Source organism: Bidens hawaiensis, unplaced genomic scaffold, assembly GCF_021521415.1.
Source record: "Bidens hawaiensis isolate Kalapana, Puna unplaced genomic scaffold, B.hawaiensis_p1.1 tig00010387_1, whole genome shotgun sequence".
NCBI classification, from domain to species: Eukaryota; Viridiplantae; Streptophyta; class Magnoliopsida; order Asterales; family Asteraceae; genus Bidens; species Bidens hawaiensis.
The window spans coordinates 16,970-30,950 of record NW_027491790.1 but is presented as its reverse complement, the minus strand read 5'-3'; the positions used below and the strand labels follow the sequence as shown (position 1 = coordinate 30,950).

At 45.0% G+C, this 13,981-nt stretch overlaps 1 protein-coding gene across 1 annotated transcript; it reads right to left on the bottom strand.

Moving 5' to 3' along the window:
- Positions 1–12,456: 12,456 nt before the first annotated feature.
- LOC143535134 (uncharacterized) lies at positions 12,457–13,865 on the bottom strand. Its single transcript, XM_077029478.1, has 4 exons — positions 13,674–13,865; positions 13,359–13,587; positions 13,078–13,129; positions 12,457–12,985 (listed from the first exon to the last, which is right to left on the bottom strand). Exons 1-4 carry the CDS (start codon positions 13,863–13,865, stop codon positions 12,457–12,459), a joined length of 1,002 nt encoding a protein of 333 aa, XP_076885593.1.
- Between the last annotated feature and the right edge of the window lie 116 nt (positions 13,866–13,981).

Here is a 13,981-nt window from a genome sequence, read left to right as displayed (position 1 = left end):
CTTACGCTATTCGACTGGATTTTCCAAGTACGAATAACGAAGCCGAGTATGAAGCATTCTTGGCCGGGCTGAGAATTGCGCGTAAGATGGGAGTGAAACACTTGGAAGCTCACGTGGATTCCATGTTAGTAGCCAATCAAATCAACGGGACGTACACGGCCGTGAACGACACAATGGCCCTGTACCTCGCACAAGCAAAAACCCTTATGCGCGATTTTAACGATTGCAAAGTCATACACGTCAAGCGTAGTGAAAACAAATCTGTGGATGCGTTAAGCAAGCTTGCATCATTAGCCTTCACCCACTTGGGAAAGGACATCCGCATTGAACTCCTAGAGGCACCTTCGGTCCCACACAAGGAAATTTGTGTCATCCAAACCGGCACAGAAACGTGGATGACACCAATAACAAAATACCTCGCGGCAGGTACACTACCAGAGTCAAAAACACAGGCAAGAAAACTACGCTGTAAAGCACTGAATTATCAACTCATCGATGACATCCTTTACAGACGTAACTTTCTCGGCCCACTCTTAAGATGCGTGGACAACCAAGATGCTGACTACCTCCTAAGGGAAGTACACGAAGGCATATGTGGAGTACACGCAGGTCCACGCGCTGTTGTAGCTAAGCTAAACAACGCGGGATACTTTTGGCCGGGGATGCATACGGATGCGTTGGCATATATCAGAAAATGCAGGTCCTGTCAGCTCTACGCACCCAACACGCACCGCCCGAAGAATGAACTTGTTCCTGTCACCTCTTCATGGCCATTTCAGAAGTGGGCCATCGATGTGACAGGCCCATTTTCTACAGCAGCAGGAAATGTTCAGTTCCTAGTGGTAGCCATCGACTACTTCACCAAGTGGATAGAAGCAAAACCCTTAGCCCAAACAACCGCGAAACATATCAAAAAATTTATTTGGGAATTTATTATTTGTCGTTTTAGACTTCCACAGAATTTGGTGAGCGATAACGGCACCAACTTTGCTGACAAAAAGCTACAACAGTGGCTGAAAGAACTTCAAATCACCCACACCTTTACCTCAGTGGCACACCCACAAGGTAATGGTGAGGTGGAAAGAGCAAATAAGAGCATCGTCGAAGGCATAAAGAAAAGACTCTTGGAACACAGATCCGGCTGGGTGGACGAGCTTCCGCACGTCCTTTGGGCAAACAGAACGCTGAAAAAGGCCAGTACGGGAGAAACCCCGTTCAGTCTCACTTATGGCACTGAAGCCATGGTCCCGGTCGAAATTGGTTTACCCTCACCAAGGGTCTTGATTCAGCCAGAAGACAACGATGTGGAAAGACGGTTAGACCTTATGCTAACCGAGGAACGCAGAGACTTAGCCGCAGTGCGCGAAGAGAACTACAAGCGACAAATGCAAAAGTACTACAACACGCGGGTAAAACTCTGCAACTTCAATGTAGGAGACTACATACTGCGTAACAACGAGGCTTCGAACCAACAACGCCTAGGAAAACTGGCCCCGGTCTGGGAAGGGCTATACATTATCAAAGAAGTTCTGGGAAAGGGCGCATACCGGCTCGAAAGGCTCGATGGCACTCCCATCCCAAGAACATGGAATGGAGCTCAATTACGCAAATGTTATATGTAGATCAATTCCAAACTTGTAAAGAAAAGGCCTAGAGCCACTTCTAATGGAAATGATTCTCCTTTCACAATGTGTTAATAGCCTTACCTTAATACTTATGAACTTCCCACACTGATGTGCCGGTATTCACCGCATAAATAGGGGAAGAAGTAAGTCGTTACGTGTGGAAGGCGGCAAAACCCGCATAAACACAACGGTAAAAATTTCAAGTTTTAAGGAAAACCTCCACGCAGGTCAGATGTAGGCAAAGTTAAGCCATCCTACTAAGTGCAAGTGACGGTCTTACCCGCACAATCACGAACAAGGAGGCAAAACTTCAACCTATTATCTACCACGTTCAAAGGTTAACTTATTCTGAACACTTAGAAAATTTCAAAGGAAAAGATGAGGAAAACTTCCACGCAGGTCAGATATAAGTAAAGTTTAGCCATCCTACTAAGTGTAAGTGACGGTCATACCCGCACAATCATGAAAGAGGAAGCGAAACAAACTTATAATTTGCCACGTTAAAAAGATTAACTTATCTAAGTACTAAAGAAATTTCTAAGTTAAATCAAAACATGCGTAAAATAAACAAGGCAAGGAATTAACACAATCTTTATTCCATCAAAATTCAAATATTACAAAGATTGCTGGGTGCATACCCGCATACAAAAGAAGCTATACAAAAACAAAAATCTACGCTAATGGTGGAAAGGGATCTTCAGGATCATGCTTCAGGACCACTTCCACTTGGACCCGCACCATCAGTAGAGTGTGGCGGTTCAAGGAAAGCTTTAAGGATAGCTAGCCCATCATCAGCAGCAGCGACTTCGTTTACCTTCTCCACCACCGGATGCGGGAAGGCGGCATACTGATTCACTGCTTGGTCATAAACAGCTTCAGTATCCACATCATACAAAGGGAAGTTGGAAGGCGGGATGCCTTTCTCAACAAACCCTAGACCATGCAGGAAGCCGGCCTTATCCCCATCCTCATGAGAAGCGTTGAGGGCTGTGCTCATAGCATCGTCATAAGACGTCTCCGTGAAGACCCGATGCACAACCTACAAAAAGAAAAAAATACAAGTATCAAAACCTTTTCTATTTACAAAGAAAAGCGTAAAGACATGAAAAGCTTACCTGAGACAACGCTTCTCGAAGAAGCCATTCCTTGGCAACCAGAGCTTCTTGGAGGGCGGCTTGAGCTTGGTTACAGGCGCGTTCGGCTTCACTTTTATTGAGGTTGGCAAGCAACACTTCCTTTGCAGCAGCCTCTTCGACGCCCTTTAGCTTCCGCTCAGTGTGGTCTAGCACGCCCCTCTGGTCCAGGATCTCTTGGAGCTTCTTCGCGTCTTCCATCGCCAAGGCATCATGAGCCTGTTGGAGCGCCTCTAATTTAGCTTTAAGTTCCTCATTCTCGAGGCGTAGAGGCTCAGCAACAGCTTCAGCCTTGGTGGCCCTTTCAGTTGCGTTCCTAGCAGTTTCCTTAGCCAGCCGAAGCTGTTCGTTAACAGCTTGGGCAGCCTTGGAACGGGCCTCGAGACGGGCCTGAACCTCAACTTCAAGGGCATTGAACGCCTTCTCCTTCTCTGCAGCCGCGGCGGAGAGCCTCCTATTCTCCTCCCGGACAGCCCGCGCCTGAGCTACTTCTTGAATGCGAGCTGCTTTTAACTTGTCGTTTTCACGACAAAGCAGCTCGACGCGCGGCTGCATCCGGGCCAGGAGAACCCGAAGCTCATTGGTTAGCCTACCCTCCTGGTAGCTAGCCATGGCTTCCCCCAACGCACCACTGGGAGCTGCGTGACGAGCCCACTCCACGCACTCCACAGGTGTGCGAAGGGTTGTTCCTCGGCGGATGTTCCATCGTGGAACATACACTTCATTGGAATCCGACACTGCAAAAAACAAAAAGCAGTTAGGAAAAGATGATATATAAAAAAAAATAAAATAAAAAAATATAGGCCAAAAGAACCCTACGCACCTGTAGGGTCAATAACAGGCCGATAGCCGCCAAACCCATCACCTGAACCCAAGGGAAATCCGTCCAAGAGGTCAGGTAGATGGGAAGGAGGCAGAGGTTGGCGAGAAGCCCTATGCATACCTGAAGGATCGGCCGTCGTTGCCGATGACGGAGGAGGCATGGTGAAGGCCGCCGCGGCCGCCGCGATCGCCGCTGCGGAGTCCGCAGCAGAAGTAACCGCCGGCTCAGTGAAAGATGCGGTAAATATGGCACTGACAGCCGGCGGTGATGTCATCGCAGCTGGAACAGTTGGCTCAACGGAGTGAGCAACTGAACCAGCGGAAGCAGGCGTAGGCGCAGCCGCCTGGGTTGTCGCCTCAGGTAGGTTGACCAAACCTACCGTCATGGGCGGGGAGGTACTCCTCCCCGCTCCACCCTGGAATGCGGTAGCATCCACGCCTGCACAAGGAAGATAAGTATTAATGATGGAAAGCTATGAAGTTAAAAATAAAGGAAGTTTGCACTTACGGGTTTTCTTGAGCCTAAAAGTGCGGACAGGCGGGGACGAACCCGATGGAGCCGGCCTCTTTGCGCCGCTCACCGTCGTCATCCTGGGCTCTCCGGAGGTGACAGTCGCAGCCTCCGGAGCAGTGGTCTTATCACCACCGGGGTTCCCCGCCAACTCCTCGCTCTCGGTCTCTGAGTCAGACCGAGGCACCGGATCGGCAGTGGAGGCCACCTTCGCCTTCCCCTTCCCGCCGGCAGCCTTCTTCTTCTGCACCAACGAAGGACCATCTGCGGATTCCTCATCAGAACACAGGATTAGAGGAATTCAAGCAGAGGTTTCAACATTGAGGGGTCGAGGGTTGAATAACGCCTTACCTGGCCGCCTGGCGCTCAGGATCTCGTGGCCTGGCGAGTAGACCTCCACGAACCGATCCGCCGTCTGTGCAAGGATGGGCAACTCGTTCTCATCTAGAGCACGAGTACCCATCCGAGCGGGACTATCAGCCTCCCGCGGATACAGGAGCGACTGCAAGTCGTTCCCCTCTGAAATAAAAGACAAACAGTTAGAAGACAAACAAATATAAACAATGAAGACAGACCGTACCGTAAGGGACAGAGTTCAAACCGTATTCAAGGACGATCGGGATCTTTTGCGCATCCGCATCCTTCCACACCCGGCACATCCCGAGCATCACCATCCCGGACTCCGCAAAGCGGTATACCGGAGATTGGACTCTGGATATCTTCGAGAACCATTCCGCCTCCTGATAGTTTGAGGCGTGAAGGCTGGGGAGTGCTTGCCCATTCTTGAACTTCATGGCAAGGGGGATGGCGCGAGCGGAGATAAAAAAGAACTCCCGCTTCCACGAACGAAGACTGCGCTCGGTTGCGCAATTCTTCAAACCCTTTATACGGGTTATCAGAGTATACCACCCCTGGATGCACCTCCAAGAGTAGAAGGTCATCAGGCGGTCGACGAAGGGCTCAATGCCCAGAATCCGGCACACCCACTCGGGTGCACCTCGGTCAGGTGTACACCGTGCCTCTCTAGGACACGGTACACAAACTTTGTCAATGGGAACCTAAGATTCCCATAGACAAAGAATGCGGCATATACCCCGATCTTGCCTCTGGGGGCATCATACACCGTCTGATGAGGTTCAGGAAACTCAGGCTCGAGAGACTCGAGCATGAATTTCCTGACGATGTACTGATATAGATCGACAGGCAGAGCACACTGGCACTCGCCAGCAGTACTATTGTCATTCTTGTCGGACGTGGATGACGGGTGCTCGGCGTGCACCCCAGCCTCCTGGGCTGTACCCTCAAGATCGTAAGCAGAAGACATCTTGCAGGTATGAAAAAGAGAACGATTTCAGGAGAATGCTCGACTGAAAAGGTGAGTATTCGCCGGAAATCGTTTTGAAGATGAAGAGAAAAGTGAAAGTGTGGATTACAAAGGACCCTCTCCCCCTTTATATACTAATCGCAATTAATGCGGTGAATTTAATGCGGAAGAGAGAGAAATCGCAGGTGCAATGAAACTATGACACGTGGCAAAAAGCAAGCTGGCAACAGCTGTTGAAAGGACGCGTGCCAGTAATTTCGCGGCCACGCGCCCGAAAATTCGCGCCCACGCGCCTGAAAAAGCGCCTGGAATGACCATATACTGTCACGTCGCCATAACTTCCTGCACGTCCTGACACTGTCAGAAGAAACCGTCGGATGACGTTTCAATAGTTTGGACTGTTCTTATCCTTTCACCAACTCTTCGAATTTCAAAATTTTAAAAAGATTCAAAAGCGGGAAAATACCCCTTACCTTGGCAACCAAGTAACTATAAGACAGGTGCGAGTAAAGTGTTAAGGCAAAACCCTTCACATACTAAGCACCCGCAGGGAATTGACGCCAGGAATACCTTGGAAGTAAAATAACCGTAAGACGAGTGCGGGTACAGTGTCAAGGCAAAACCCTTCACATACTTAGCACTCCGCAGGGAATTCAAACCAGGAAGGATCTTCTGGGCCATGCTTGCGGAAACGGGAATAACATCCCCGCATGGCGGGAACGTCGAGAACTATATTGTTTGAAACTCCAAGATGGAATTGGTGGTTTTAACATAATTGATCACTATGTTGAAAACTACCAAAACCCCATGGAGAATCCACACAAGTGGGACTCAACGCTCCTGACTTGCGAGGAGGTTACAGACCTACCCGCTTCATACCCAAAGATCAAGCAGAAAAGTCGGGAATTTCTGCGTGACATTAGGAAAACCGCGGGAAGAATCCCCACGGAAAACCTTAAAACTAAAAACCCTTTTCAAAACCCCTTGCTAGTCCAAAAGTTCACCTCACTTATTAATAATTCATGAGAAGAACATTGGACTGGGGGGACTTGAAGAGGTAGGTCCCAGCAGAGCCCAGTTGGACCCGCAAGACTCACCTTGAACAGGGACGTCTGCGCAACGACCAACTGCTTCCGCAGGACCCACCATGCTCAGAGAAGACCTTACGCGCAGTACGCCAGCTGTACCCGCAGGGAAAGCCTCCCAATGGTGAAGTACCCCGCTTGTTCCCGCAGTTGCGGATACAAGCCATCAGGGAAGGCTACCCGCACTGATAGCAAGGCTACACGCACAAGGCACTAGCTACTTCAGTAGTCACCTGAAGGAATGAGCAAGGCGGGAATACTCCGCCCAAATGAGCCAGTCCGTATGCTTCTGGAAGATCTTTTGTACTATACCTACCAAGGTATGGGCAAAACAGACGATCTGACCAGAGCAGCCCATGAACCAATCACAGGGTGACAGCTCACCGACAACAGTACGAGGAGGAGCACCCTCTAGTACTGTTTGTCTCTATTAGCCGCTGCCTACTCACCAACCCTTACTGTGGGACGTGCGCAGCCTACTCACCAACCCTTACTGTGGGACGTGCGCAGCCTACAGTTGGTGGAACAGTGCATAGCCGGCAGTAAAGGAACAGTATACAGCCGACCTTGTCACTGTCGGCCGCAGCCTATCCACCAACCAGCATGGCTTGTGCGTAGCCCACTGTTGGTAGAACAGGAATACTATTCGGCCGGCTGTACCTTCTAGGAAACCTACCTTCGGCTATAAATACTCCAACACCTTGGAATGGTAAGGACATCATCTGATACCTCATTATCTTATCTTATCTAGCAATCTCTTAATATACACTTATATTCAGAGCAATCTAGTCTGATTCTAACACCGGATGGTGGTCACAAGGAGGAACCCCCCCTTCTCAGTGATGAGCTTACGGTGTCTGTTTTGCAGGTCACCTGAAGAACAACCTTCTCTGCTGGACCTCATTCTCGTGGAAAACATTACTTAACCCCCAGATTATCCGTAATCTGCCCTGGGTCGCCTAGTGTTTCTTCAGACTCTATGTGCCATATTATTATAAACAGGATGCTAATTTCTAGGTACACAAACTAAATATGGTGTGCTAGTGATTAGTCACAACTTGCAAGTAAAAATTGTTTAGAAAGAGCAACTGAATTCAAGTGTGAAATGTTTGCTTGTTAAAAGTACAAAACGCGTGAAAGTGTTTGGCTCTAAAGTAATTAAAAAATAACTCGTGCCACTTAAATCACCTTCACACATCCACAACTTGCCGCTAGAAGTTGATAAACATCTGAACCACAAGTCACAACATGTCGTCTGCTCCAATCCAACACCACATATTATGAGATAACGACCGACACCAAATTAAAAAGATTAAAAAAACATAAAATATTGAATGAAAGTCAAATCAAACTCTCCATAGTTTGCCACTTGTTAGCCATCCGTCATTGTTGCCGACATCCGCCGCTATACAGGGAGCAGCTCGTTTACAAATAGAAAAACATGGTTTATTTTATTAATAATTAATCATTTAACTATTAGGCTGAGGGGTGTGGGGGGCGCGAGAGGGGGCGTGAGTGGGGGCGCCAGCCAATAATATTGTGACGTGTGGTAGAGAGAGAAACTTGATAAGATGGGTGTTGGTAGTGGTGATAGCGCCCCGGGCCATGGTGTGGAGGGGCGCGAGAGGGGGCGCGAGCGGTTTATTTTTTTATTTTTTTATAAATGTATTAAAAAACGTATTATTAAAAAAACTCATAAATTATTTAAAAAAACACACATTAATTAAAAAAACACATTAATATCTAAAAAAAAAATTAAAGTACTAAAAAAAAACATTATTCTTATTCTTCGGCTTGGTCTTCTTCGATCAACCTCTTCCGGATACGTTCCTTTTGTTTTTCCATCAGCATTTGGTCGACCGGATTTAGGTGGCTGAAGTCTCTTGCAAGGAAGTCCAAATCTCTCATTCTTTTTTTTTCCTTTTTGTCATTAGAGACCACCTCCATGGTTTTGTTGAATTTATTGAGGGATTCAACAAGATCGTTGATGTTTACGGCTTCCCCCTCAGCCGGTTTTTTGCCCCTGGCGTCCCTTCCCAATGGCCGCCTCCTCGGCGGTGAAGACGTTTCCTCCCCCGCAACGTTTAGGTCGAATCCAACCCGGCAATCCGACCCGGCGGAAGTGCTGTACGCTCCAGACGAACTAGTTTTAGTCCGTTTCGGCCCTACTTCCGCATCAACGTCCGGCGCCACCAGCTCAACCCACTTAGAACACCTTCTCAACCTCTCCCACACCTTTACATCGTCCCACGTCTTCACCGTCCCATACCTCCGCAGGCACTCCTGCCTCCACTCTTCGACAGTGAAATTATAAACCGCCAAATCGTCACTGCCACTTGGTCTCATACGACCGGCGTTCCTGTTGAACAGATTAGTAAACAAGCCGACAAATTTTCTGATTTCGGTCCACCGACCCGAAATCATATCGGCGGTCCGCTCTGTACTCCCAACGAGCGAATAGAACGTCTCCCTAACCTTTGTCCAAAAGACCTTGCTCTTTTGGTAGTCCGCTGCAAAATGCATAAATAAATTTGTAAGTCATTTAACTTTTTTATTTAACTTTTTTATTAAAAATCATTTTTAAAAACGTTAAAACAATTACCGCAACGCCGATCCTCAGAAGTGACTATCCAAGCCCGACACAGGGCTTCCTTCTCATCCGATGACCACGGAGTGATTTTCCGTTTCGTCCTTCCGGTCGAAGCCGAACCCGACCCGTCCGTTGCAATTTGTTTTTTCCGGTGGACGCGTCTTCTTTGTCCCGCAGCTTCACCTTCTGGTTCTTGTGTCTCTGGAACTACAAAGTTAGGAGACGGTTGTATGTTGGATGGTTGAAAGCCGGATGGTTGTTGCAACCCCGAATAAAACATCGCTTGGTCCGGTGCCGACCATAAATCGTCGTAACTGTAATCTGATTCTAGGTTTGGGTACCAATTTCCAGCCATGTTTTTAAAAAAAGGTTTGGAAGATGGGGTGATTTTGGGTTTTGGGTGTGGTATGTGATATTGGTATGTGATATTGGTGTTGGTTTGGGTTTGATATAGGTTGAATAGAGAGAAAAATCGTGTTTGATTTTGTGTTGATATTGGTATGTTTATATAGAGTAGGAAAATTTTTTTTTTTAATAAAAAACCCACCCAACGGCTCTTTTCACGCATCCCAAGCCTCATTCACGCTCCCCCCAGCCGCTAGCCCACCCGCGCCTGCCTCTTTTTCCGCGCTCGCGCCCCTCTCGCGCCCCTATAGCGCCTTGGTGGTGTGGTCCTCGCGCCCCGGGGCGCGACCGCCTCGCCACTTGCGCCCTTTCTCGCGCTCCGCACCCCTCAGCCTTAGTTGTTATAATAATTAGTTGATTTCATTCATTAGCCACACAATTTTTAAATGCCAATAAAATTCTAAATAAATAATACCCGGCATATAACACCTTATTCTATAAGATCATGTGTTGTGAATTTGGAGGGACCCACCTACGCCCCACCTCAATCTTTAACCATGCTCTGAAAACCATAATACTCTACATGCGCCACTCTCCATCCTCTTCTTTCGCCAACCAGGTAACACCAAAATGCTTAAAAGGATCGTTCTATCCTCCATTTAAGCCAATCATTTTTTTTCTTGTTTTTTAATAATTAAACAAACCACAACACCCTTGTTAAATGGTTGGTTAGTTAAAGCTCACTGTCTACGTGACAATTTTTTGACGCTTTAACTGACTAAATTATGACAGATGGTGTAGCGACACATTAATCACAGATTATGGATTATTTACTTAGTAGCTGTATTATTCATTTGTCTCTCTTCTATTATACTTTCTGTTCTTACCTGTTCTATTATCAATTTATAACATTTGCACCCAATATCACGTGGTTTGTTTAATTGATAGCTTGAACCGACGATTTAACATAATTAAATAAACCGTGTACATTAATATGCACATTATATTTAGTACATAAACTCTACATGAAAAAAAAAAGTAGTGTAAACGTGAGAAAGAAAACTATATGAAATTTCATTGAAATGTAAATCTTTGGATTTCTTTTAGTGGCTATATAAAAACAATCAACGCCGTATTTTCTAGAATTGTTAGGTCTAATAGAGTAAACTGCGGTTTTCGTCCCTGTGGTTTGTCCAAATTTGTGATTTTAGTCCAATAGTTTCTGATTGTCTTTTTTCATCCATGTGGTTTCATTTTGCTTTCAATTATATCCTAACCAACTAACCCCGTTAAATCCACCAACCAACCCTAAATCCCTAATTCCCGGACCTCTTTTTCATTCTTTTTGTTGTCTGTATTATCTTCTTCATCCCAAGATAGACAACATTTGAATATACAACGTCGAGCTCCTCTAACACACAATCACTTCGTCGCCGAGCCAACAATCGAATGGTGTTTTGCTCATGTGGTTCAGTTACAACCATTCGCACGTCTTGGACCGATGCCAATCCTGGTAGACGATTTCACTGTTACACGAGTGTAAGTTTTTTTTATATTGAAACTATATTTTGTTTTTTTTCCTAATTACTTCAAAATCTTACCAGGCATCAAGATGTGGTTTTGTTGATTGGGTTGATTCCCCGTTGTGCCAAAGAGCTCAAGAAATCATTCCTGGTCTATTGAGATCCGCCAATAATCACGAAGCCATGGCAAGAGCTAATGCAATTCAAAACAAAAGGCTGAAGATTTATTTAGGTTTAAGTTGGATGTTTTTTTTGTTGTATTTGATTTTTAAATGACCTGAAACTTGTAAAGGTCACTGGCTTTATGTTTTTATGTTGTACTCTTAACTATAGGATGTGATTAAATGCACTATGTTGCAAATTTTGTTGATGATCACTATTAATGAAATTTCGTATTTTGGCTACCATACGATAAGTTTGGTTTATTAACGTTAGGGGTGCAAATGAGCCGAGATCAAGCCTAAAAACAAGCTCATTCAATAAACGAGCCCGAGCCCGAGCTTTACTTACGAGCTCGAGCCAGCTCGCGAGCCTAAAAATAAGCTCGTTTAATAGAGCTCGAAACGAGCCAAGCTCGAGCTCGAGCTATGTATAAGTTAAACGAGCCGAGCTTGTGCCTAGTCGAGCTTGGGCTTGGCTCGGCTCGTTTGCACCCCCTAATTACCTTATGCATTATAACAATAGGTTACAAACGAAACATTGTTTGTCAAAACTGAGTTGGTCAAAGACCACCATTTTTGTCAATTACCGACACTAGAATGTATAATTCAATGGATTCTTGCAACTAGTTTAGGGTATGAAAAGTTTACCTAATATTTTATGTACCAGCTCTTCGTTTTTTAAGCAAATAATAGAGGTCATTTGACACCTTATCTTGTTAATTAAAGATATTTACTGCAGTGACCTGTTAGCATGATATCACTTGGAAATGCTAAAGACAAGTACTTGGATTTTAAAAAGACAATCAGATACTAAAATATGCAACTTGTCAAAATCTGAATTTTAAAAAGACAATTACCTTGAAAAACTCATATTTGTCAATAAAGTCAAACATACCAACAAATAACAACCATATAATCACAAGCATACTAAAACATCCATACTTCAACCAAAACATAGCATTCATTACATAAAAACTAACATGCAACATCTAGAGTCAAAGCCTTGATATACAAAACATGATAACCATCAAACATAAATACTAGATTATGTTTGGGAAAGTATTGCAAGTTCGACTAAAAAGTCAAACATGCCAAAACATGATAACCATCAAACATATTAACAGTTTCAAAAGACAATCAACACAAACACCATTCAATCAAAGACCTTTGGTGGTGCCTTTCTTTTTTGAACCTCCCACCTGTGACACTTTTTCTTTCCCTTTGGTGATGCCCTTCTTTTTTGAACCTTCCACTTGTGACAACTTTTTCCCCCTTTGGCTGTGCCCTTTTTCTTTTCAGGATGTGATGAAAACTTTGGCGCGGTACAAGACCTTATATTATGCCCCCTGTGTTTTGCAATTCCTGCACGTGACCGTGTTACTAGACCTTGGCATTTTCCCTTCCCTAGCAAGTTCGCTCAACTCCTCAGCAATTTTCTTTCGTTTCTTCTTTGGCCTTCCAATTTGTTTGTGGTGCTTTGGAGGCTTAAGAGTTGTTGGGCATTCTGAAGGCGTCCACATTTGAACACCGTTGATTGGGTCAATGGTATGATCGTACACCTTCTTCCATGTATCAAGCAAGTAGACTTTAGAGATCCAAGCCTCTGGAATGTCAACATCCATGCCATTTTGGGCCATATTATAATTGACTGCCACTGCATGCTTGCATGGCATGGCAATCAACTCCCACATTCCGCATGAGCAAGTCTTCTTGTCAACATCGACTACACATTGATCTTGTGAAGGCCCACTTACTTGGTACTTGTTCATCCCATTCCATATGACTTTGTACAATAATGCATCTTTTTTAATTCCTTCAAACAGTGTTGTTGCTTTCGGAGTCAGAGGACCGTCACACTTGGAAATGCTTTACGAACTAAAACAATTCTCTTCATCAAATATTCCCTAATAAACTCCACGCAGGTTATAATGGGCTTGTCTCTTCCGCCAACCAGTTGCCTGTTGTACACCTCGCATAGATTATTTAAGAGAACATCACTTGTTGACCTTCCTGCAAAGACACAATATATAACATAATTAGGGGTGTGTTTTTCAATATAAGTTTAGATTTTAACTTTTTTAACCCGAATACCGATCCTAATTTACCAGAATCATTTAACCCAAAACCCGAATAACCCGACCCGAACGACCCGAAACCCGAAAAAATAACCAGAATCGTACCACTGAACACGTAATATTTTTAATTTTAAAGAATCGTACCACTAAAGTATGCTTTAGACCAGTGCTTTGGTGGATATCACGTAGCCAATCATGTAAAGCCTGATCTTGGACCCTCACTTCTGTCATTGCCTTCTCAAACTGTGGAATAGTAGTTGCTGTAGCACACTTCCAAAGTAGATCTTTAAACACATGACCCCTCCACTTAGACTTCATATTCTCATGAATGTGTCTCAAGCAAAATCTGTGTTCAGCACTTGGATATGTCTTCTTTAAAGCTGGTATAATACCCTGATTAATAATAAACCCAAGTAAACACAATAAGTGATGACAAAAATAGTAAACACAATACGTGAACAGTTAAAACTTGGATGTACCTTTTGTCGATCACTAATGTAAGTGAAATTGGAATTTGCATAAAGATCAAGATCACGACCTAGGCACTCCAAGAACCAAGTCCATGATTCAGTTGTTTCAGCTTCGACTAAAGCATATGCCACGGGATATATGCAATTATTTGAGTCTACTCCCACTGCAGTTAGAATCTGTCCAGGAAAAGGCCCTTTCATGAAGTAGCCATCCAATCCCAATAGGTTCCTACCACAAGCTTTAACCCTTCCCTCAATGGAGCTAAACAAATGTAAACCCTCTTGAACTGCCTTGTTAAACTAGATGGGTTAAACTC

Bases quoted from the DNA above. Each gene is read 5' to 3' on its own strand.
- LOC143535134 (XM_077029478.1), bottom strand. From the start codon at position 13,865: ATGAAAGGGCCTTTTCCTGGACAGATTCTAACTGCAGTGGGAGTAGAC. The intron at 13,588-13,673 runs GTACATCCAAGT...ATTATTAATCAG, and splicing joins ACATTAGTGATCGACAAAAG to GGTATTATACCAGCTTTAAA. The intron at 13,130-13,358 runs GTCTAAAGCATA...GTGTCTTTGCAG, and splicing joins TGATATCCACCAAAGCACTG to GAAGGTCAACAAGTGATGTT.